Below are 24,692 nucleotides of genomic sequence, written 5' to 3'. Positions count from 1 at the left end.
CACACATGTGCCCCCCCCCCCCCCCCAACGGCTATTCTCACAGCATTCATTTACAAGGAAGCGCAGGGTAGGCAGCCATTCGGCAAACAGCGCAGCAGCTGCCGCTCACCTACGGCTCAGAAACAGGGCCACGCAGCCCAGACGTGGGAGCACGCCAGGTGGAGGAGTGGTTAAGGCACCGCTGAGATCTCCTTGAGCCAAGCATCCATCCGTTTGTCACTGCTGCTGTTACAGTTGTGAGACATGTAACTAACTTTGGATAGAGGAATAAATTCATGGTTTAAAGTTTACTGCAGCAGATTAAGCAAGACCAGTGTGGGTGCTATTCATTGTATTGTTTTGACATAAAAACTGCAAACTGGGATTGAGTGCAAACTGATGGGAAAATGTGTTGGGGTCACGTCTGTGGACTTCAGCATTTCCGCCCGCTATTTGCTTTCGAGAAAACAAATATAGGGGTATTGCGAAAGCTCCGCTGAAACCTCGACGTGCGGCTCTGACCTTGTCGCTTCCGGAAGGAGCGCACGTCCCATCCACCGGTGCTTCTCCTCACTGCCGGTGTCCCCCACTTTTCGCGACGGCACCTCCATCCCATCTCACATCCTGGTCCAGGGGAGTGCTCACTGGGGGGTCCCAGCACTGGTGCGTTGGGATGTATCCTCTCACCCGCTGCTGCGTTCAGAAAGTCCTGTTAGGTCAACGGGAACCAAGCTACCCCACCAACATGTGCATCTTTTGAAAATTTAAAAAAAAAATTATGAAAATACTCAGTAGCAGAAATTCTCACAAAGGCAGAAGCGAGAAGTTGCACATGTTGGCAAGAACACAGCTTCCATTCATGTGGCCCCACGCTGGTGATGACGTTTACTTTTGGCGGGAGGTGCGGAGGTGTCTTTTCCCTGCGCAGTGTCCCAGCTGTCCTCTGGGTGGCGCTATACCGGATCACAGATGCATAACCTTTCAGAACTGGTTCCTGTCTGGGGAAGAGCTGCATTCACCTCTGTCCTCGGAGGTCACAGCATATTACTGCTGTCGTTGCCATCAGCTGTCCCCAGTATACTACTCGCTCACTAGCATGATTTACATATTTCAGTGACACATTTTTTTTTCCAAAACAGCTTACGGTGTCAGGTTTGCGTACTAAAACACAACTACTTACCCAGTTATACAGCAGGGTAATTTTTCCCGCATCAGTTCAGGGTAAGTAGCGTGATCAAGAGCACTACAGCAGGAGGGGAAATCGAACCTGGGTCCTTGGGTTGCACAGAGCTCTAACCACGACGCCACCTGCTGCTCATACTTGGCCACGCCATAATCTTCCAAACAGCATGTGAACATTCTGGACGCATCTCACTTCCTGCCTTCTGGCACCTGTCTTTCCCATTTGTCGTTTAGCCTTTTTCTGTTGTTTTTTCCTCTCCGGGACGAGCCGCTGAGCCCCGGATGCCTGAGCCGGCACAGAATAACCGGAACCCTAACCCACCCCGCCGTGGACCAACTGCGAACGGAGCCCCCAAACCGGACCCCGCCTTGGCACGCAGATGCCTACCCTTCCCAGCAGCGCATCCACATTTCGAGAGCGGCGTCTGTTTGGTAAACACTGCCACCCGGCACTCCCGCCCCTGACATCCTGCCTGTATACACACACACACACACACACACACACACACAGACACACACACACACACACACACAGAAGGTAAAAATAAGGCCCCCCCTTTGCCTCATCCTTGCGGGCCCTGTCCAAGACTGATTGACGACCTGTGGGGAACTCGTCCCTCTTCCCTCTTTCCCATAACAGCACTTCTCGATTGGCATCCCTGGCTCCGCCCACCCGACAACGCAACCGAGACTCTTCTAGAGGGCAGTAGACCATGCGGTAGTTAGGAATGTTCCCTTGAAACCTGAAGTTTATTGGCCTGAACACCGCTCTCTCTACCACTGTACTGTCTTTAAGTGAGGTAGGGAGAGCTGGTAGTGTAGTGGCTGGAGCTGCTGCCTTTGGATCCAAAGGTCACGGGTTTGATACCCATTTCTGACTATAGTACCCTTAAGCAAGGTATTTACCCCAAAATGTAATGTAAGTGAGATGGTTCATATTTAGTGCCAAAGTAAGAGTACAATAATGTTGTCTTAACAAAGTTCTTCTTCATTATTATTATTATTAATAATAAGCTGCAGGAACCAAAATGTGAAAGTTACACTTAAGGAAACACCCACTTTCGTGTAGCTCCTTAAACACTGCACCCCCTGCTGGTTCACACTGGTGGAGCTCTATAGTACAGTTCATCCTCACTAGGGAACTGAACAAGGGCAAGTGAGGTAGTACATAAAGGAAGCGTATTTGTGAATGGAAGGTGGTAAGTTCAAGTCGCAGGAGGGGCCTGTGGCTGAACTCTCGAGAAGAGTACCAGCTGTAAAAATACAGCAAGCGTTTGGGAGACACACACGCACACAGACGTCACACACACACACACACACACACACAAGTAGCACTTGTTTCCAGCACATGATTTATGTGTGTGCGAGGACGCGCTAGCACCGACGGCGATACGACGGGGGGACACGTAACAGGACGACGCGCGGGAGTTTGGCCCCGTCCTCCAAGGAGAGCATTGAGCAACGGAGGCAGTGATAACCAAAGCCAGGCAAAACACACACACACACACACACACACACAAAACACACACACACACACACAAAACACACATCCCCTCAATGGTCCTATTTACAATCGCCCCTGAAAGCGGGCGAGCAGCGGCTCCATGGCCCTCTGCCACCGAAAATAAACGCGAGAAACCAAAGTCGGGGGTTTTTCACTGTAAAATATATGTTTAGACACATTAATTTTAGTTCAACATGAAAGCAGCTCTGAAACGTGCAATTATGTTGCGTTGATACAGCGAAGGCCACAAGTGCTGCGACAGCAAGATTCATTCAGAGGAGGCCTTGGATGCTCCCCAGAGGCACCAACTGCCCGGGTGGAGGGTAACACCCACGGGGTGTATTTTTTACCCTTATTTCCTCTAATAATGATGTGATCCAGAATCTTCCATATGGCCCTTATCTGGACTGGACCTCACTCCCATGGTGACTCTGTCTCTCTGTCTCCCACCCTCACACACAGTCTCACACACACACACACAGCCTGACCCCCCCCCCCCCCCCCCTCCCCGGGTCCCACTCTTCTGGTCCCAGATTCTTATCTTCACACATGGATGGGCCTGGCTGGGGATGCTTTCCAGCAGGGTTGCCCGAGGCGCCCGCCGCCGAGACACAGACGCAAAATAACAGCTGGCAAGAGCCCATGGGGAGCCGGAGACAGGGAACACAATTGAGGCACACACACACACACACACATACGCGCGCACGCACGCATACGCACCTTAATTGATCATTTAGTGGCTGATCTTGATGTGTATTCAGCACAGGAGCGATGTGAAGCTGCAGTGAGCTGTGTATCACCTGTACAAATGGGGGTATCAGGTACCATTGGGGTTATTTCGCCACCTTCGAACACTGGTTCGACTCCCACCTCCTGCTGCAGTACCCGGCGTGATCGAGGTACTTGCTCCTTGCTCCGGTAACCCCCGATAGAGATTTCATAGTGACGGATCTTCATTTATGCCTTTAGCAGGGGCTTTTCCCCACAGTGATTCCCCGCATAGCTCAGAGTAAACAGAAGCGCATCAACAACAGAGTGCTTAGATACACACAGATGGAACTTATTGGATAGTATTGTTGTCACGGCGCACAAATTCCAGTAACTTCCTGCACAAGTGACATATGAACAGGAAAATAGGTGGATATAGAGCAGCAGGTGCTGAATGACTAACTTATGGGGGAGCCTGGGAGGGAAATGTGTCCAAAAGAGATTAGTTTTAAAACCCTTCTGGGAGGGATTCAGCAGTTCTGAGGGACCAGGGGATCTTATTTCATAGCAGTTATTAAAACAATAATAAGATTCTATAATAAACAGAGACAAAGACATGTGTGGCTGTGTGCCCATAAGAAACACCCAAGACATTTCAGTTGGGAGTTTCACCCTTCTGAATAAAAGCATGGCTTTCTTTTTATCAGACCGTCAACAGACAACAGTAATGCAGCATGATATCTGAGGACAGTGGTAAATGAGGTAAATGCACCTCTTACCCAGGCAGGAACCCATTCTAAAAGGCTACACTCCTGTGATCGCGCATAGCGCCCCCCAGAGGGTATAGTGCACAGGAAAAGGACCCCACACACACACACACACACACACACACACACACACACACACACACACACACACACACAGAGAGAGAGTAAATACGTCACCACCAGTGTGGCCCCAGTTTTATGAATGGGACCTGTATTCTTGCCAACACGTGGAACTTCTCACTCCTGCGTTTGGGTAAATTATACTGTAAATTGTGAATGAGTGAGTGTCTTCATGGAGAGGGGGAAAAAAAAAAGAAAAAGAAAACAAAAATCCTGCACATGATGTCCTTTGCTGTTCATATCTAAACTAAAGTGGGCAGTAAAATCCGGCCGGAGACGCAGTAACAACTTCATAAATGTAGGAATGTGGAGGAGCGCGCATCGGGGCATCCTGTGCTGACACAGTATGTAACATGTTCAAAGTGCAGCGTTGCCTCCTTTGTAATAAACTTGTTAACGTGTCCCCAAGGTTTAATTACCCTGTTTGTCGCAATATTAATGATACGCGCAGACGTTATCGGTGTTTGGAGGTGCGTTGGAAAGTTCAGCGCGCAGTTAGCAGGCAGTACGAGGTAAAAACGCGCAACCTCTCGCCGCGCTACAAATTGACATTCTGGAGCAAGCGCGCCCCCTGCAGGTCGGAGCGCCGCATCGCACTGGTGGGAGACGAGCGCTACAGGATCCAGAGGCTGCATCTCAGAGTCTGCTACAGACTGTTGTGTGTTCAGTGTCCCCTCCCCCCCCCCCCATCCGTTATCAACAACCTCTCGTGTAATGCAGAGTCACGGTGCTCCAGAGCCTATCCTGGGAGTATAGGGCACAAGGCAGGTTACACCCTAGAGTTTACTCCAGGCCATCACAGGGTAATCACACACACACACAAAGGGCAGTTCAGTCACCAAATCACCCGAAACACACATCTTTGGACGGTAGGAGGAAGCCAGAGTACCTGGGGGAAGCCCACCCGAACAGAGAGAGAATATACAAACTCCACGCAAGACTGAGCTCAAACCCACAGCACAAGAGGTGTGGCACCTGCACTACCTCTTGCACCACCATGGTGCCCTCCGTATTCATGTAGATTAAATGAGAGAAAAGTTTCTCAAGGCATATATTCCTCTAGGCATATATTCCATATAAAATAAATCTGATCCAGTACAACACCGAGGCTTAGAATAGAAACACTCTTACGTGTTTCCTATTTACATCATGTTTTCAAACATGCGTTGTGAAGTCATGCTTGATTAATATAGCTGTACTGGAGCTTTAACATTCCAAATTTATCACTCACACACACAAAACTACTGTACATAGCTAACATGTAGGAGCCCACAGCCTTGGCATGTGAAGACATCATGACATTGCAACATCGCCATGGAAATCAGCCCTGTAGCACTCCCCCCACAACTCAGAAACTGCTAACTCCAGGGATGCTATTTTGAGAATATTTGGATTAAGGTGGACTAGAGGGAGTTTAAAGGGGGGGGGAACCAAAGCAGCTACCATATGCTTAAGAAGCCAAAGTAAATTAAAAAGAATTCATTACTTTATTTTCACAGCTTGTGTTCATTTACATTTATTCATTTAGCTGACTCTTCTCTCCAAAGTGAAGTACAGCTCAGGTTCACTAGCGAAAGCTCTATCGATGATATTTATAAATCTGATGAATAATATTTAAAACAGCACCTAAAGCTCGAAAAAACCCCACTGAACAACTCTTCAGCATAGTTAAAAGACTTAAAACAAAAAAAAACAAAAAAAAACAAAAAAAAAACAACAACAAAAAAAAAAAACTTTATTGAATGTGAGGAAAACACATTGCACATTCAAAGACGAAAAGCAGACACACAAAATGGGAAAACATGAGAGTCGGGGGTAAATTAAAACAGTTCAGTGCTCCTGTACGCGTTCACCCACGTAACCAATCACACGGGACCTCCAATGACCAAATTTCTCACTACAAGTTAGGAGACCTTCAGTAAAAATTTACAGATCTATTAAGTAAACTGCAGATAAAAACATCTCCTTCACATTAGTACCAACCATATGCGAGTATAAAAAAAACTGATATCGGAGGAAATGTAAAGGAACACTGAGCACATCTGATACTCTACACTAATGCAACAGTGTCACTCAAAAGCAGCAAGATGTTGAAACAAATGAAAATGTCAGATAACAGCATCAGGCTATCCAATAATGATCTTATAAGTCTTGCTACAGCAAATCAGTGAACACAGAATGAGCTCCATACTGACAAATTCAAGCAAAAACAGGGTTTCATCGGTATGTTTAAAAAAAAAAAATAAAAAAAGACAGAGAAAGACAATTCATCTTTACTCTAGGACACCCACACGTATTGAGCATCTTCAAGCAAACACTTCAATGATTGCTTCAATGCCGCACACAATAATTTAAAAATAAGAACTTTGTTATTAAACAGAACGGATCGGTTATGAGCAGCACTATTTAGAACTTACTACATGTGTCGTGTTTAGTAAGCTCTGTTACATACATATTGCCAAGTGGATTTTGACTTCACATCTTCGTCCGTTTCCTTGGAAAGGGGAAAATATCTGTTTCTCTATTAGTTTTGCGCAAGTGTACATATACACACACACCCACAATGTGTGAATATACACACACAGCCACACACAGCAGACAGAGAATGCTCACAGGCTCACAGGTGAGACTACTTGGGCATGTTCCGAATCCATGGAAGAGTCCTCTGACGACCTGCACTAAAGTAACACACCCCAAGGAACATCCGCTGCCCCTTTTTTTGGGTTACTCTCTAGTTTCTCGTAGTCCCGCGCTGCAGTTTCTCCAGTCCTCTGGCGCCACCTGCTGGTCTGGAGGGCAGTGTTCGCTGAGCTGTGCAGGACTGGCCAGAGGACCACTCTCCTGCTTCAACCGCATACTGGGATTGCGGTCAGGAGGAAATGCGCCGTAAGAATCAAAGTTAAAACCACCTCAGCATACCTATTATTAAAGCAAAACAACATTTAGCAACCATAACAGCAGTGGAACTGTTTCAGTGGAGTGCTGGATTTAAATACCCGTGTGCGAGCTGTAGTAAATCACTGTGAGCATGTTACTCCCTCCCCATAATGGAACTGGCCGCTTGACCCCAAAGCAAAACCAAAAAGCTGTTTCATGGGTGTGCCCTGGCTAGAGACGGAGGACGTACTGGTTCCTGTGTTTGGAGCCGGTGATGTGGGCCTGGTACTGCTCCACAGAGTTGAGCTCTATGTTGCACACCGTGCATGGATACCCCTTGACCGTAGAGGCTGAGAGCAGAGTCACAGGTTGGAATATACTGAACGGAAAGGTCATCCACAAGAACAGCGTAAGCCAGTATTAATGTTCTACAGGAATCAATAGGGCACTGAGGGCTTTTGTTTTACAGTAAAAGAAAAATTTTGCCTGGTCAAAATAACGACCCTTGGTGTTCTAGCAAAAGCAACATTATTATTTTTTTGTCAAAACAGTGAAGGCGAACTGAAATTTATTAAATAAAAACATGTATATACCCCTCAATTACTGATAACTTCCTGTTCAGTGCAGGGTCACAGTGGACCACAGTTTACCCTGGAAGCACAGGGTGTAAGATATGGTATATCCTGAATGAGACACCAGTCCATCACAGGGCAACTGTGCGCATGCACGCACACACACACACACACACACACACACACACACACACACACACACACACACTGGCCACTTTAAGCCACCGGCCACTTACCCTGTCTAATCCAACCCTACCCCCGAATGCTCACCTGGCACACTGGCCGGCCCGTACGTCTCCATCAGCTTCATCTTGGTCAGCTGCTTCTTATGCTTCTTGCCAGCATAATGCTGCTTGGCCATGAGGGGGTTGTTGAAGGAAGCATGGCAAATGGCGCAAAAGCGGTTGGGATCACCCTCCGCCGGACCCTGGGGGGCCGTCGCCTGTCCGTCAGCCTTCTTCTTAGCTTGACCCTTCGCTAGCGTTAAGGCTGACGAGGAAGCCAAAGACAGAAACGTCGAGCCTTACCTGTTCAGGCATCTTACAGCGACTGAGGAAATATAGGGTTTTATTGGTATGTTAAAAAAATTGACTAAAAGGAGAGAAATGTAAATGTAAAACCTTCTGCAAAAGGTACGAAGTGCTGCATGTTCTCAGTCATAATCAGCATTTACTGTCAAAGCCATCTGTGGAGCAATTTTTACTTCTCACTTCAGGTTAAACACCCTGATCATGGGTACTACAACAGAAGGGATTTGAATGTGAGCCTTTGAAGTGCAAGGCAAAACTCTTAAGCACTGCGCTACCTGCTGCAACTGTAAAAGGCAAACCTGTCTCACCTGGGTTCTGGAAGCCACATGTCTTGAGCTTCAGGTTTTTGGCGTGCACCTTGCCTTGGTAGTGGGACTCGGCAACCACTCGGGTCTTGAAAGTCATGTTGCACACAGAGCAAGCTTTGTAGCGGTCCACCTCTCCGTTGCTGTGGCTCTGAACAACGGGCAGAAACGGAGAGCAACGTGTTAACAACATACAAATTTGTCCGCTCGCCTAGAACATTCTGAGCACTTATCCGGGGCCGCTTGTGATACAGAGTCTGGTTTTCCATTTCTGTATTGACACAGCCAGGTTTTTACATCACATCACCTCACACTATATTTATTCTTTGAGCTGATACCTCTCCCCAAAGCAAGTGAATGATAGGATACTTACATTTACCCATTTATGCAGCACGGTAATTTTTACTGCATCAGTTCAGGGTAAGTACCTTGATCAAGAGAGCAACACAGGATGTGGGATTCACACTTAGGTCCTTTGAGTCTAAAGGTGGCGGGCTCAACCACGACGCCACCTGCTGCCCCCATAGGGTATTTTAACCAGGCAGCATTATACTTTAGATATAAAACACTAAAGCATTAAAGGCCTACTGGCCTTTTCCAGAGGAAGGCAGGGTAAAAGTGTGAGAAACCAGGTCCAAGAGTCTGGTCAAGTCTGTGCCACCCGAACGGCGCAAGACAGGAACGTTTCATACTCACAGTGTCATCGGTGGAGGTCTTCAACCTTTTTGCAGAAAGCTCGTCGTCACTACGGATGCTCATGTACCGACGTACTTTGTTGGCGTGTTTCTTGCTCTGAAATGGATAACAGTTTATTCATAAAGAACACGAAATGCCAACAGGGAATATAATATCACATGTTCTAAAAGAGACAGTACAGAATGTAATCGCAAGGCAGCGTGATGGTGCCACACAGCTCCTAGGCTGTAAGGTGCGACTTCAGCTCAGTGTGCGGTGTTCGTTTGGAGTTCTCGAGTTTCCTCCAAGTGCCCTGACCATCGCCACATCGTCTTTAACGTGTGCGAGATTGCCCTGCGATGAACCGGAATCCTGTGCAGAGCATACGCCTAGTGCGCTATACCTTTGAGATAGGCTCCGGACCACCGCTACCCCGCATTGATTGGCCAGCACAGGACACACAGTGACCCGGATGACTGACCTGGTAGTGCGCGAGTTTCTGCGACTCGGAGATGAGCACAGCGCTGCACACCCTGCACTGCGAGTCGGAGAAGAGCTCGCTGTGCTCTCTGATCATCTTGTTCACTAAAAAACATCAAGTGGAAAATACAAAAGCATAAGTGGCCGTCCTCTGGCGCAAAATTCAAGGACGCAATTCAGAAAATTTCAACTGTGTAACGCATTCATTTTTCCAAGAAAAATGCTAACCACACACAAGCAAAGTGCTGATTTAAAACAGCGGGTGAATGTTATGTTATGTTATGTCAGTAACATGATCTGTCTGACAGCTCAGACCTGTACCTTCTCTGTGATGAAGAATTAAACTCCACATTTCGGACGACACATCAACAGCATCTTTCTCTGTGTACAGCAGCGCTTCCCGCTTGGGAACATGAAACGCCGCGGACGCGAGCGACAGCGCGTGGATTACAGCGCCGGAACTTGCTGCACGCGCGGGCGGCGCGATCGACCTTGGACGACACGTTCGCGGAGACCACGCGCCGCGGCTCTCATCCTCACCCTGTACCTTCACAGTTGGTTCAGCTGCAGTCAGAGCTGCCCCGCTTTCGACGAGTCAAGATTAGGTACGGCTGCGCAACGGAGCGAACGGCCCCCGCAGGCGATGAAAATGCATGTTTCCTAAAGCAGCGATGTGTGAGCACGTCGCGCACAGGAGCGAACGGCAGTCTACGAGTCTTACCCTGCGCCGCCCCCGACGGCGCGTATAAAAACTCCCCATTCTGGTCTCCGTCCGCCATGTTTACAACAGGATGAGCTGCAGGGCGCATGCGCACAGAATGCTACGTAGCGTCGTCCACGATGTTGGAAGAAAAAAAAATGCCTTTCTGAAAAATATGTAGCCTACATTACCAATACACGTTGAACAAAATTGCAACACGTCAAAAGAATCAAACACAAACACGGAAATGAGCAGAGAAGGCATAACAAAAAATGGTTTAAAAAAATGGGAATACACAGAGAAACAAGGAAAAAATAAAAAATAGATTGCGAATGTGGGGATGTCTTTATATAGCGTAATCTTAGTGGTGGAACTTTTGGACAGTAGAAGAGAACTTAAAGATTAAGTAGGAAAATAATGTTAGACCCAGACTATGATATCTTGATTTGTGAATATGAAGCACTACTGCTGGCTCACGTGGATTTAAGAAGAACAAGTACATAATGCGCATGCGCAGTGTGCACGCAGGGTGCCGACGTAGGAAACTGGGAAGAAAAAAAAAAAAAAAAACACCACTTTTACTCGCGTTGCCTCTGGCCACGTAAAGTAACTTAGTATATAAACTTACCTGGACAAAGCAGTCAGTTATAAACAAGCTAACATTTTCTTTTGCATGTTTCCAGTTTTCTTCAAAGCGACATACAACTCTGATTCCACAGCAGACAGATAAATCACAGCTTGCTTGTTTGATAATCAAATTGGTCAACTTTGGGAGCGCGGTGGGTTTGGCCGGTGCCCGCTGTGTGTGGCCAGTCAGGGGTTCGAGCCCTGCTTTGGGTGCCCTGCGATGGACTGGTCTCCCACCCTGGGTGTCTGTCCCCCTTGGCCCTGCGCCCTGCACTGCGGGACAAGGCCTCGGCTTGCTGCAACCTCGCTCGGGATAGGCGGTTGTTGACGATGGATGGATGGGTGGACCTAGTAGCTGCCTATTGGAATGACATTTAAATAGTAAATACACTGGGTTGTCATGTTATGAATTTTCAATGATATGATCATCTTTTATTTATTAATATATTTAAATTCTTTTTTTTTTTTGCTTGTACATTTTCAAAATTAGTTGCAGAGCAAATGTCACCTGTGTTTAAGTGTCCAGTTGTAAGTTGGCAGTAAAACACACCTGAACAGTAGGGATGAAGGACTGGAGTGGTCCAAGTGTTTACATCTAGTGTCTGGTCTTTGTGAGTGTTGGTGATCAAGAACAAGTTGATGAAAGTTCTTCATCTTTATGGAATATATCAGTTAACAGTCAGCATCAATAGATTGTGGAGATAATTTTCAGTCACTTCGACAGTGACCTTAGTGCCTGAGGTGTGTGGTACTTGCAGATTGTGCAGATGTTAAAGGGGAAGTGTGTGCAAGGTGGGGTTAAGGCTGCAATAGGCCAAGAGAAGCAGAGACTTGAGTCAGCTGTTACTCCTGGGATTTGGACTACCAGTGTGAATAAGTGATTTGTCCAGTGAGAAAGTGCTCCTGACAGGAGGAAAGACCTCCTGGTTGATGAAGGATTTCAGTCTTAGAGAGTTTAAATTGTAGATGGTGATCAGTTATGCAGCTGGAGATGGCTGGAAGAAATGCTGTAGCGGACAAGGACTGATCTGTGTCATTCTGGGGAAATGATTTGAAGAGGTATGTATTGTCTGAGGGGGGCGCGGTGCTGCAGTGGGTTGGACTGGGTCCTGCTCTCCGGTGGGTCTGGGGTTCGAGTCCCGCTTGGGGTGCCTTGCGACGGACTGGTGTCCCGTCCTGGGTGTGTCCCCTCCGGCCTTACGCCCTGTGTTGCCAGGTAGGCTCCGGTTCCCCGCAACCCCGAATGGGACAAGCGGTTCAGAAAATGTGTGTATTGTCTGAATAGTATTAATCGGAGAAGCTGTGACAGGCAATGGCTGAGCTAAGGTATAGATGGAGAAGAGTAAGGTGCCGAGTATTGGGCCCTGTGGAACGCCTGCTGAGAAAGAGCGAAAGGTACAGAAGGAGCCACAACAAACAGCCTGGTAAGATCTGCCTGGCAGGTAAGATTAAAGTTATTTCACTGATCCTCCTTTGACGCCGTGTGACAATAGGTACAGTGCTTGTTATAACCCTTCTTCATCTCCTACAGCCACCTTCAGTGTTTTGCATCATGTTTATTCCCACACTCATGCCCTATGCTTAAGGGATAGACTCCGTACCATGGTGACCCTACATTGGACAGTTGCTTTTTGATAGCGTATGTACCGTCCGAACTACTCGCCCCATACGGGACATGGGGAACCGGAGCCTAACCCGGCACACAGGGCGTAAGGCCGGAGGAGACACACCCAGGACGGGAGGTCATTCTGTCGTAAGGCACCCCAAGCGGGACTCAAACCCCAGACCCACCGAAGAGCATGACCAGGACCAACCCACTGCGCCACCGCACCCCCTCTTGATAGCGTATGTATGAATGGATAAATATGAATGTGTTCAATTTCATCCTTCGGTGAGGAAACTGGAGGGGCGCTGAGATCTGCTTCCCCAGTTAATAACGTGTTGACGATGCGCGGTGAGGAGGACCAACTTTGTGTTTTTTATCGTTGTTAAAGCACACAACAAGCGTTTCTTGATCATTTCCGCACCACTCAAGAGCACACAATTCCCCGGCAGCCACCGCTTCGTCACGTGACCGGACCACTTCCGTTGTACTTCCGGGTTTGGGGCTCATGTCTGTTTTTCGAACTCCGTTCCAACTTTTGTTCTGCCTGAGACAATGAAGCGATGAAGTGCAAATGAAGTCTCAGATAAAGTAGACCTTCACGACGTCGCCGAGCTGCGGCGTCTCTCGCCACAAACACAATACGATTATCATCATCATGTGCTCAGCGGAACAATTTGAATTTCAACTTCACTTCTTGTGCTTCTTTTGCAGGGACCTTGTTGTTTACGATGCAGCTTAGTTGCCTTCCTGGACAGTTAACCAGTCGCCGCATGTAGCTAGTTAACACCCGTTATGCCGCGGAAGAAGCGAGCCCGTCCGAAAGGGAGAGAAGAAGAGGATGAGAGGGATGTTCCTCAGAAGCGACGGCATGATGATGATGATGATGCTGATGATGCGGAGGATCAGACGGTGTTCATTGGCGACAGCGAAGAGGAGGTAACATCGGCCCACCTACCCGCTGGAGGGCAAAGGGATGTTTCGATCATCATGCCTCTCCATTTTTGCAACCTATTCTTCTAGACATTTGCATTCCGTGCTCCATCCATGTGATGCTGGGGTGCTGTCACGTGTGTCCATGTCACGTGTCCAGGTGAGGCGCGGGACCTCTGTCACCACTAGCCCCTCTGTTTGTTGCAGGAAGAAGAGAAGTCCAGGGACAGGAAGCCTGGGATGCTGGACAGGGACTATAGAGCCCAGGGACCAGGTACGTAGTCAGAGAGTGAGTGAGAGAGTGAGAGAGAGAGTGTGTGTGTGTGTGTGTGTGTGTGTGTGTGTGTGTGTGTGTGTGTGTGTGTGTGTAGGCAGGCAGGCAGGCAGGCAGAGAAATGCAGGAACTTCACAAAAAATTCAGCAGTGCATTCTTTTTTAATTCTTAATATTGTTATTATATTTATTATTATTCATTTATATAACAACTTCTGCAATACAACTTGGTTAGATTTTTACACAAAGCTAATACAACTATTTTGAGGCAACAGGAGGCATAGTTGTTAGAGCTACCTCCTAGATCTCAAGGACCCAGGTTTGAATTCCACCTCCAGCTGTAGTACCCTTGATCAAGGTATTTGCCCTAAACTGATACGATAATATTATTCTGCTGTATTAATCAATGGGTTAAGCATCAGCTACATAAATGAATTGAAATGTATTTACCGAGGTACTAACGCAGGTGTGGTTAACCTGGGTCCTTCTGATTCCCTCGAACCACTATGCTTCCTACTGGTCAGATTCTTGCCTATGCTCTGTGAATATTCATCAAAATAAACAGTGTTTACTGTGCACTTTTAAAGAACTTTTAAGGCTGAACTTTATTTTTTTTATTTTTTGTTTTTTTTTGGAGTAACAGAGATGACAGAAGAGGAGATGTTTAACTTGGCCATGAAGCTGAGTGAAGAGGAGGCAAAAAACACCGCAATGCAGCAACAGCAGGAAGACGAAGCCATAAAGATAGCCATTGCTGAAAGTCTCCACGTAATTTTGGCATTTTTCCGGCACTAACAAACTCTTTATATTCTGTTGGCGCCTCCTAATCTGATTTTTTTTTCTGCTGGTAATAAAAAAAATATTATGTGTTTTTTTTAGGCAAATGGGATTCAACCTGACAACCGCGTTCCCAAGTTGGTCGCCTTGACAATGGGCCCAGGGTCAGTGCTGTCATCTGATCATGAGTCCTTCCCAGTACCTGAGAGCTCTGTGTTTCCTGCCAGGAAGAAGTCATTGCGTTTCAACCAAAGCAAGACTCTCCAGTGTTCTTCTCACAGGGACAGTGTCACTACGGTTAGCACTCGTAAAAAGAAACAGCCAAACAGTGCTCTAACTCAGAGATCAGAATTGCATCTGGCTGGACAAGCGGCTTCCTCTTTGTCCTCAGCAGTCTCTGAGAAGGTCAGTTCTTTCAGGCATTTTCCATATAATGAAGCACAGACATCCTTTGGATTTCCAGCAGAAATCCATATGAACTATGACAATTTGTTAGTTTCCATTAGCTCCTTATTAATGTGTGCAGAACTTTCCATCAGGATAAAGTTAATGGGTTTTCTTGGAAAATATAGTGTTGTCCCTTTAGTCTGCATACATTGAAGCTCTGCGTGAGCCACAGGGTGACTCTTCATTCTGAAATGTTATCGCTTTGTCCTTGTTGTGATTTATGTTCTTTTGTGATATATTAGGAGAAGAGTTTTTCCCAGAAAAAAGATCCCAGGTCACAGTCCCCACATCAGGATGTTCAGGATGCTTCCAGCTGTCAGTCACAGTTGGAAGGCAACATCTTTGGCCCCATGAGGACAAGCCCTCCCCACAGACCTATCATCTGCATTGCAAAGCTGAGTCAAGACCTAGTGGAAGACTGCCAGGCCACAGGGTATATCTTGTGCTCTCAGAAGCTATCTGGGTGCTTGGAAAGCTCACAGACACCAACGTTATCCCAGCAGGACAGTCCTAGTCCCTCAGAGAGTCCGACATTCCCCAGGATGGATTTGAGAAAGGATCACGAAGTGGCCAAGTCTGAATCGGAAGGGGTTTCACAGGAATATCTGTGTCTGGAGACCATAGATGACTCTGAGTCCCTGTTGTCTCGCGTGAAAACGCTGTCTTTGAGTCGGAGACAGATACTCAAAGAGCAGACACCTGGAGGGAAAAATTCTTCTGGCCAGGTAATGTGAAGCACAGTTCACTTTGTGCAAAGATATAACAGTAGTTGAAGAATCAAGAGAGGCTTTATTGTCATCTCAGCCATATACAACACTACACAGTGAAACAAAAACAACGTTCCTTCAAGACCACGGTGCTACATAAAACAACAGGTGGTGACACAGACTACGTGAAGTGCACGTGCGCAAGACTTGTGCAAGCAGTGCTAAACATTACAGGAATTACTAAAACAAGACAATAATTACTAAAACATGACAACAGTTCCAATGTCAGTCCTGAGTATTGAGGAGTCTGATGGCTTAATTAGTTAATCCTATTTTCTATTCTTGAAATGATCTAAAGTTAATTATTTGCCTGAAGTAAACTCATCATTTCACATATTGTTTTTATTCCACTACAGTTTTCTCACCACATTTCATGTATTGACTGGATTTGCCAAACTCTGCCGTTAGTACCAGCTAACTGATGATAATGTTTTTTTGTGATAGTTTTTTTTTTTTAAGCTAACATTTTCTTATTTTTGGAGGTTTAAGAGAAGATGATACTTCGAGATCTAGTGTTAAAATAATTTGGCTTCTTGATTTGACTCCACCCAGTGTTCACACTATTACTACTTGTACTGTAACTATAATATTCTGTACTGGTGGTCCTGGAGTTACGATATATGTGACTTAGGTCCACCCAGATACGTGATGGGCATGCTATTAACCTTATTATATTATTGAGTCCCAAAATTTGTTAGTAATATCTGACGGCCCCTTCATCTGCTGTACAATAACACTGGCTGTGCTGCAGTGAGGAACCATATTTATTGTTTGCCTCTCAGTCAGTGTTTTGGTGTCCAGCTGCAACTGCATTTTGTTTACAAAATATTTAGTCTGTGATTCTCTTCAAGTTACTTTTTGTTTAAAATGGTTAGAAAGCAAAAGAGTGAGTATTCTAGTGATGCTGAAAAGAAAAGGCAAAATGCAATAGAATTAGAAATGAAAGTAAAAATAATGGCACGAATTGAAAACATACCGAATACTGTACTTTATTATTGTTCTATGTTACTATTAGTTTAACATGAATAATGTGTGAAATTAGTGGGGGGGAAAAAAAGCTGCTCTGTAGTTCTTAGCATTCATGCATGTTATTTATGTATTATTATTGCTCATAGAGTACAGCAAAAGGGGATTTTCAAGTAGCAACAAAGTTAACTTGTGCCAGGGTTGTCAGAACTGAACCCTGTCCTGAGTGGAGCAGCACCTGCACTGTGTTTGACTTCTCAGGGACGCTTGGTTTATCATTTGCACTTGTCACTAATGAGTTGTACATGGCTTAACTTGGGATAGCAGTAAACTGTGTTGTCCTCCCGGTGTCTCTCTCAGCAGGTCCATGCTGGTTTCTTCCAGGGGGGCGAGGAAGTTCATCACCGAAGTAAGGATGCAAACACCAAGCCAACCGCACTCAAAAAAACCACATTGCTTTGGGTCAAACATACAGGGTCTCCTGGCTTTTTAGTTTATGTCTGTCTTTGGCTTTGTTTATGGTCTTAGTTCATGTCAGTTTCTGTATGTTTACAGCAACACATTTTTGTGTATGTCTTTGTACTCAGTTACTTCTTACAGTGTTGTGATTTCTGCAGCAAATGTACATGGCCATACTGGGGAGGAGCCATTTCATCCACTGACAGATGAAAATGACGAATTCTGCACCCAGATGGAGCTGCACTGGTCGGATGATGATGATGATGACGAAGAGGAGGGAAAAGCTCTGGTGAAGGTAAGAAATGTGAGATTCTTGTGAGTAATCATGGTAGCAGAAAGAAATGATCAGTTCAGTTACTGTTACTTGGTTCTCTGCTGAGCTTCTAGATTTTTGTGCTTTGTTTGAGCTACAGAACACCCATAGGAAGTTAAAAACATATTTAATCCGCGGTCAGGGGTCCCAAAGCGCTGGCACTGGAGTGAGCTGCTCCTCAGATCTGGATCTGCCCACCAGCCCAGTTTTCCCCCAGGATGCCCTACAATCCATGGGGCCCCAAGGCACTATGCCTGCCAAGGGAGTCAAGAGTGTACAGGAAGCCGAGCGGAAGCCCACTGCTGTGCCCTCAGGCAGAGCTCTGACTGGCACAGTCTACCCACCCCCAGTTGTAGACGGGCATGGGAGCTGTGCGGTACGGTACTACTGGGGTGTGCCGTTCTGCCCTCGTGGCCTGGACCCAGACAACTACACACGTGCCATCCTCACCCAGCTGGAGGTGTATGAGAAAAGCCTGAAGGAGGCCCGCAGGGGACTCCTCCGCAAGGCCGCATGGGGAGACCCTGTGCTCCCCGGACCTGCAGAGGTGCCCCCTTGCAGGAGGGGTCGTCCAAAACGTTTCCGTGCCCTGCGGCAGCTACCGGATGAGGATGAGGACGATGGGGAGGATGAAGATGAGGAGGAAAATGAAGACACGACGACTTCAGAGCTTGTGGAGGTTGTGGAAGTGCAGGAGAGCACAGGGTCTCCACAGGTCTCCAAGATAAGTGAACAGAAAATGGGAGAGACACAAGACGACGATGCCCTGAGAGTGCCATCTCCGCTGTCAAAACGGGAGGTGTGTGCACGCAAGTGTATGTGTGTATGTAAGACCTCCGTGCAAACATAACAATTTTAATACCAATTCTGAGTTCCAAAACATGTTCCTTAACCGCTGTGTTTAGTAAATATACAGTTGGTTTAAACTGGTGGTGTAATGCTTTTTCCTGCAGCCATGTTGTGCAGTTACCAACTTAGTTTATTTTACCTCAGATTAACACCTGTCAGAAAAGATGTTAAAACTTTGCAGAAATGATTTTTCTTATATCTTACTCATGTTCATGCAGAATTTCCCAATGGTGAGAAAGCCAGACTTCTCAGAGAATCTCATACTTCTAAGGTAAAAAGAGTTATTTAAAAGAAGTGCACTTTTGAGGGTTGAAAAGAGTGAATTTGAGGGGATTAAGTGTAATTTGTGGTTGGTCACCAATTGATCCACTGCTAACACACAACTAATGATAAGTTTTCTTGTTTTGCTGTTCAGTTCCATGAAACAGTGTTTAACATACAAGAATTTTTTATATGTTGAGTTCTAGAGTAATGGTGGAGTCCAGCTGGTATGGGATTTGGAGACCTGAAGCCATGTAACCAAATTACATTGCTTTGACCTGACTAGCTATGAAATTATTATTTAAATATGATAGATAACATGCGTTACCAATTAGGAGTTGCTCATGAGTAAACACCTCCCCTCCGATGTATAGGAAGGGGTACCTCAGATGCAGAGGTTCAGCAGTAACAGAGACTCAAGAGATTCGGGATGAAGAGGAGGACCTTTGTCCAGGTAGCAGAGGCTACAACGCATTCCTTTTCACCACACGGCCTGCTATGGAGCGGCTCTTGGTTTACCTTTTCCTTCTGCTGTGTATGCCTTTGGACTGTGGAGTGGAACACACACGATCATAAGAGAAACATGGAAACTGCATACAGACTGATCCAAATTTGAACACAGATATGAACCCGCAGCCTAGGAGCTGTGAGGCATTAGTGCTACCTATCAGCAGCAGGGCAGTTTGGGTGCATTATATAATATAACATACAAACTAGTAGAGACAGAGTTCTTAAAGCAAAATAAAATTATACCATAATGCATACTATGAATTTACATTTTACATGCCTTTGTCTTGTGTGCTTCTTCTTATGCCTTCCACCCCTGCTAGGGCATACGAGTTGTTTTGTGTTTACATTAAAATATTTTACCCCTCTTCCTAAACAATGAAAGGGGCTCACAATGTGAAATGGCCCAAGCTTCTTATGAGCTCATGGTGGGTCTATTTGCCATATTGGCTCAAGAGTCGCTTGCTAGGTGTGCACAGGGGGACTGGATCAGGATCGCTGTCATGTTTGCTCTTAAAACCTTCTTCCTTCTGAAACAGAGACAGAGCTGAGTGACGAAAACACACCGGAGCTGATGGTGCAGAGCCCAGAACAGAGCAAGGTAATGGTCTCCCTTTAAGCAGAGAGCTGTCTAGTGAGCTGAACTGGTGCATAAAGGTATAATACACATCATCAGGGAGTACGACTGCAGGTTCAGGTAAAATAAAAAGTATAAAGTCTTGGATGACCACTGTTCTATAGTGAAGTGCATAGTTTCTAATCACAGTTCCAATTCTGAACCTGTTTATCTAGCTGGGGGTGTTTTACTGCACCATTAAATGCCATGTTTGTGAATACCAAAGGAGAGGGCTTTGAAGCTCATAGTCTTAAACACTACTCCTCCTGCTGTCCCTTTTCCTGAAGGTGAAAGCAGCAGAGCCAGAGTGCACAGACCTCCTGGACGAGCAGCAGGTGGGGAGCGGGCCAGCTCAGGAGGCTGGCAGTGAGCAGACATTGCAGCAGCAGCAGGAGCAGGAGGAGCATGTGGACACTGGTACCGAGGAAGTGCACGGCAATCCAGAGGTCATGGAGTGCCCCATCTGCATGCATGCCTTCCCTTTGGAGCAGATTGAGATGCACGCCGCCTACTGTGACGGGTCCCCCGAAGACCTGCCCCTGGTGGAGGAGCTCAGCACCCAGGGTGAGACACTTGGCCTGGAGGTCCTGTGTGTGCAAGGCACTTTACCTGAATTTGCTGCAGCTAAATATCCAGTTATATAAATGGGTAAAAATGTTATTTTATAAAAGTTTGCAAAGAAGAAAAAATAATAAATATAGTGGTAATAATTCTGGTGTCTATAGTCAGGAGTCAGAGAAGAAGCAGTCGAAGGGTAGAAGTCCTTGATGATAATCAGCCCACCTCCTCGTCTTCTGGCAAGTAAGTAGGTATGCCTTCTCTGTGCCTCTACCTCCAGCGCGTGTCGTTGGTCTCATCTGACATGAGCAGCTGCAGATCGCTGTCACACAGTGTGAAAGTAGCCCATTTTCTCCGTAGGACACAGAAGAAAGAGAGGTGCTACATCTGCAGGGGCACATTCCCCATCAGTGAATACGAGCGACACGTGGACGACTGTCTCTGTCACAGAACATCTGCTGCCAACAAGGTAGACCCGCTGTTCCTCTCTCTGCCCTCCCGCTAATACTCATGTAGGGCTGCCATAGCTAAGTTCCATTTTTTGCTCTTTCTCACAGGGTGCAAAAAATCTCTTGGTTGCCTTGGATCAGTCAGAACAGAAAGGATCTGGTAGGCTTCCCATTTAAACAGAGCAAAAGTTACAGTTTCACTGTAACGATATCAACATTTGTTTATTATAATGGAGAGTTGGATGCATTTGTTAATTTTTTTAAATGCTATATATTGTAATTGGAAACGGTCTGAATGTGTCATCATATAAATGCTTTACTTAATCAAAGATTTTCCTTATTTCAAAAGCTGGACCATCGGATTCAAGATGGAGGAAAAGAGGAAACAGGTATAACTTCGACAGAGCATTTATGATTTACATTTGTTAACTATTTTACAAAGTCACAAGGTTTTTGAGATGCGTGTGACCAAGAACACAGCAACAAGACAACTGAAATGAGCAAAGGAGACCATGTATGGGGAAGCTGCTCGCTTTGACTGAGGTTCAGTGTCACCAAGGCACCTATTCTGAATTTAAATTTCTTTTCTTGTAAGGTGTTTCTCTCATGAGTTTATGGCTTCTTATGCAAGTATGGGAAACAAATTACATGTGCTTGAAACAAATATGAGCACTTGTGTGAGGGGGTACTTTCATTTTGATCACTACAGTTAATTTCATTTACTGCGCTTATAGTATTTGAACGTAAACTATGAAGAACTCATGACAGTGAGAGTTTTGCCGCAAGGGATGGACTCTAGACTGGTTTCCTGCAATGATTTTGAGTGATATTGCTGAGGAGTAAAAATGTGTGATTACAGTTCCTGTAGCCCTGTTGACGGATCAGAGGCCAGCGAGGAGGCACCAACCACTGCCTTCCAGGTCAGAACTTCTCCTATCAGGGCCTTCACTCCAATCTCCGAGATCACCGACTGCCTCATCGACTTCAAGAACCAATACACAGCCAAGCCAAGCCAAAGAAGAGGTCGGAGGAAAAAGTTCAAATGATAGACTTTGTCTCAATTTTTTTTTTTCTAAAAACTTCATTTTTCTTTGTTGGAACTGTTTTGTTTGCTACATGTAGGGGAAAAGTTATTAAATACAGATACTGTATTCAAGTTCCTACAAAAGATTGTAAGGCATCAAACTACAATACATTTTTGCCATGACCTTTTCAAAGTTTTTGAACTCCTTATTTTGAAATAGCATTAAGCTTTTGCTCTCCTGACACTACAGATGTGTACAGTACCACAGTAAAGTGCATTTAACTACCACAGAATAATATTTCCAAAAGTTGGTGGTGACAAAAAAATTTGGAACTGCATTTCCATTAAACTGCACAAGCAGATATTTACAGTGATGTTTCCTCTTAAAAAATTTGAAGTATATGTATAAAAATTGTGTACTTTACTGTTTAAGGTAAAATCTCATTCATTTCTTATGAAGCCAGTAAAGCTGTGTTTATCAAATTTAATAAAAAAAAAAAAAAAAAAAAAAAGCTTTTTCAAATACACCTCAAGGTGGCTGCTACTTGGCTGGAAGAGTAGCACATATTTTTCCCATAGTATACCAGGTGGGCGAGGCCACGGTGGCACAGCAGGCTTGACTGGGTCCTGCTATGTGGCGGGTCTGGGGTTTGAGTTCTGCTTGGGATGGCTGGCGGCAGACTGGCGTCCCGTCTGGGGTGTGTCCCCTCCCTCCTTGGCACTGCCGGGTTGGGCTCCAGCTTGCCGCGACCCCACTGGGGACAAACGGCTTCAGGCTATGCGTGCGCGCACCAGCTGAAGGAGGATTGTGAACCACTGCACCGGGTCTGTGCTGTTGAAATAGGAGGGAGGTTTAGTCTTTAGGAGTGTTTTGCTGTTACTTATTTTGTTTTCCTTTAAACTGCTGCCATTGTTCTGTCTCTGGTTAATTTCAGAATCTTCATTCTGCTGAAGGAACTGCTTGTGTTGTGGTCTTTGGCCCTTTTGCCCAAATTAAGTACAGAGCACATCACAAAGATAAATATGTTTAGAAAACATTTTTGGTTTATGTTGACTTTGATATGAGCTGTATTATCACTACAAGTATCAATCTAACAATTAAGTGTTGACATTATTACTATTAATATATGAATAATAATAAAACTGAACTTTTGTAGCTGACAGTTTTGTCTAAGAACATGTAAAACATTAGGTTTATACCCCAACAAACTATGATATAAACTTCAAACTATGTATCCATTCATAGAGCTGGATACATAAACCATGCAGAAAAAAAAACATATTGTCATTTGCTTGTTTTATAATTTTGTATCCACTTAGGGTACATAAAGTCCATGTTTTGCGTTTTACTACTTTTAATTAACCCTTCAGTATTTGAAAGTACAGCAATCAGTTTTTGTGGTTCATGTTCAGTGCTCCAGATAGGCTTTTTTTCTAACTGAGGTATGAGAGGAAAACAGAATAGTGAATGAGACTTAGTGGATGTGTGTCCTTGTAGTGTGTTTCCCATTCACAGAGTAGCTGGTCCTGGTCTTCAGGAATTTGGTGTAATTTCTTACCCAGGAGAACCAGTTCTCAGCCCCCCATGCATGGGAAGCCCTTGAACTCCTGGAGTTCATGGCTGAGGATGGTCGCCATGGATGTCCATCATGTGTGCGGAGGATCCTCAACCACCTATTGGCATCATGTGTCCTCTTCACTCCAGCCCTGTCGGTTTCCATTTCCTGTAGCTGACCCAGTGCTCGTCCCGCTCGTGTCCATTTCCATTCCTGTAGCTGTGGGAAACGGGTCACCCACCTTGAGCCACTTCACATCTCAACAAACCCAGTGCATGCATTTTACACATTTCTCAAACTTGCAGGGCATTTCTTATAGAGCAGTTCATACTGGATATATACTGGATGTTTCTTGAAGGAAATGTATTACAGGACAGTTTTTATGTATTTCTATGTTCATTTTTACAGTAAGTTTAATACAGGACATTTCTCATGGGACACCTCTTAAGACATCACGGGGTATTAAATGGCATGTTACAGTACATTTCATATAGAACATTTCTCAGGACATTTAAAAGGAATTTTTACAGCAACACATTAAAATGAAAAATAAAAGACATTTTTAGAGTACATTTCATACATTTTCACAGGACATTTGTCACGAGGCGTTTTTACAGTAACTTTCACATGGAATTTTTCACGGGACGTTTATTTAAAGACATTTTACAGTTAATTTCATGGAGAACATTTCTCACAGGACACTTCCGGAACGGAAGCTGAAGTACCCGGATTACGCTCATGCACTGATGTTACACTCTTTATGGTATCAGAGGGAAAGACACACCGTGAGTTAGTCATATTACCCTCCCTCCGGAGAAAGAGCCATTTTAATTTCATAGATCCCCAATTTAAACTTTGTGCCGATTATGTCAACAAAAGAACAGAGAGAAGGAGAACACGATCGCGCTGCCACGCGACGCACTTCTGAGAATCCAATTGGAACGTGAATTACACGATGTGATAAAATAATAATAGCACCCTGATTGAAACATGTTCATACAAAGTAACGTACAGCGAGGACAGTCGACACGTTGTTGCATCGGAACATTCCATTTAAAGTGCCTCACAACTATACACAATATAAACACTGCCCGTGTCCCTCGATTTCACACCCCCCTCCCCAGCCCAGCTGCGCAAGGCGCTAAAGTTTGTGGCGATCCCCGCGTCTCGCGCCCCCCTCCGCCCACGCATGCTCGGTGCCTTCGTCGCGCGGGGCCATTCACGCAGCTCGGAAAGGGTTAATATACTGTTCATTTTGGAGCAGACCGACGGAAAAAAAAGAGAGGGAGGGGGGAAAAGAAAACCAAA

General features: G+C 45.6%; 2 protein-coding genes across 12 annotated transcripts; one reads left to right on the top strand and one right to left on the bottom strand.

Moving 5' to 3' along the window:
* Window positions 1-6,014: 6,014 nt before the first annotated feature.
* Window positions 6,015-10,943, bottom strand: znf346 (zinc finger protein 346). Of its 4 annotated transcripts, none has more exons than XM_018728461.2 (7): window positions 10,421-10,942; window positions 9,701-9,804; window positions 9,241-9,336; window positions 8,548-8,695; window positions 7,980-8,198; window positions 7,388-7,487; window positions 6,015-7,117 (listed from the first exon to the last, which is right to left on the bottom strand). In XM_018728461.2, the coding sequence occupies exons 1-7, from the start codon at window positions 10,506-10,508 to the stop codon at window positions 6,985-6,987; spliced, it is 888 nt and encodes a 295-aa protein (XP_018583977.1). In that variant the 5' UTR covers window positions 10,509-10,942; the 3' UTR covers window positions 6,015-6,984. The 4 variants fall into 4 exon arrangements, with proteins under 4 accessions (XP_018583977.1, XP_018583978.1, XP_018583980.1 ...); XM_018728462.2 differs by lacking the exon at window positions 10,421-10,942 and adding an exon at window positions 10,021-10,121; XM_018728463.1 differs by having other exon boundaries at window positions 7,035-7,179; window positions 10,421-10,943.
* A 1,903-nt stretch (window positions 10,944-12,846) lies between these two features.
* Window positions 12,847-22,340, top strand: uimc1 (ubiquitin interaction motif containing 1). 8 transcript variants are annotated; one of them, XM_018728400.2, is made up of 18 exons: window positions 12,847-12,871; window positions 13,344-13,568; window positions 13,770-13,836; window positions 14,479-14,603; window positions 14,715-15,017; window positions 15,302-15,784; window positions 17,153-17,201; window positions 17,410-17,546; window positions 17,665-18,363; window positions 18,632-18,684; window positions 19,049-19,128; window positions 19,721-19,782; window positions 20,085-20,361; window positions 20,523-20,598; window positions 20,716-20,824; window positions 20,913-20,964; window positions 21,154-21,193; window positions 21,664-22,340. In XM_018728400.2, the coding sequence occupies exons 2-18, from the start codon at window positions 13,425-13,427 to the stop codon at window positions 21,848-21,850; spliced, it is 2,943 nt and encodes a 980-aa protein (XP_018583916.1). In that variant the 5' UTR covers window positions 12,847-12,871; window positions 13,344-13,424; the 3' UTR covers window positions 21,851-22,340. The 8 variants fall into 8 exon arrangements, with proteins under 8 accessions (XP_018583916.1, XP_018583917.1, XP_018583915.1 ...); XM_018728401.2 differs by lacking the exon at window positions 12,847-12,871 and adding an exon at window positions 12,914-12,980; XM_018728399.2 differs by lacking the exon at window positions 12,847-12,871 and adding an exon at window positions 13,102-13,220.
* Window positions 22,341-24,692: the final 2,352 nt, after the last annotated feature.

This window comes from Scleropages formosus, chromosome 14, assembly GCF_900964775.1.
Source record: "Scleropages formosus chromosome 14, fSclFor1.1, whole genome shotgun sequence".
Taxonomy (NCBI): Eukaryota; Metazoa; Chordata; class Actinopteri; order Osteoglossiformes; family Osteoglossidae; genus Scleropages; species Scleropages formosus.
This window is presented reverse-complemented; position numbering and strand designations above follow the sequence as displayed.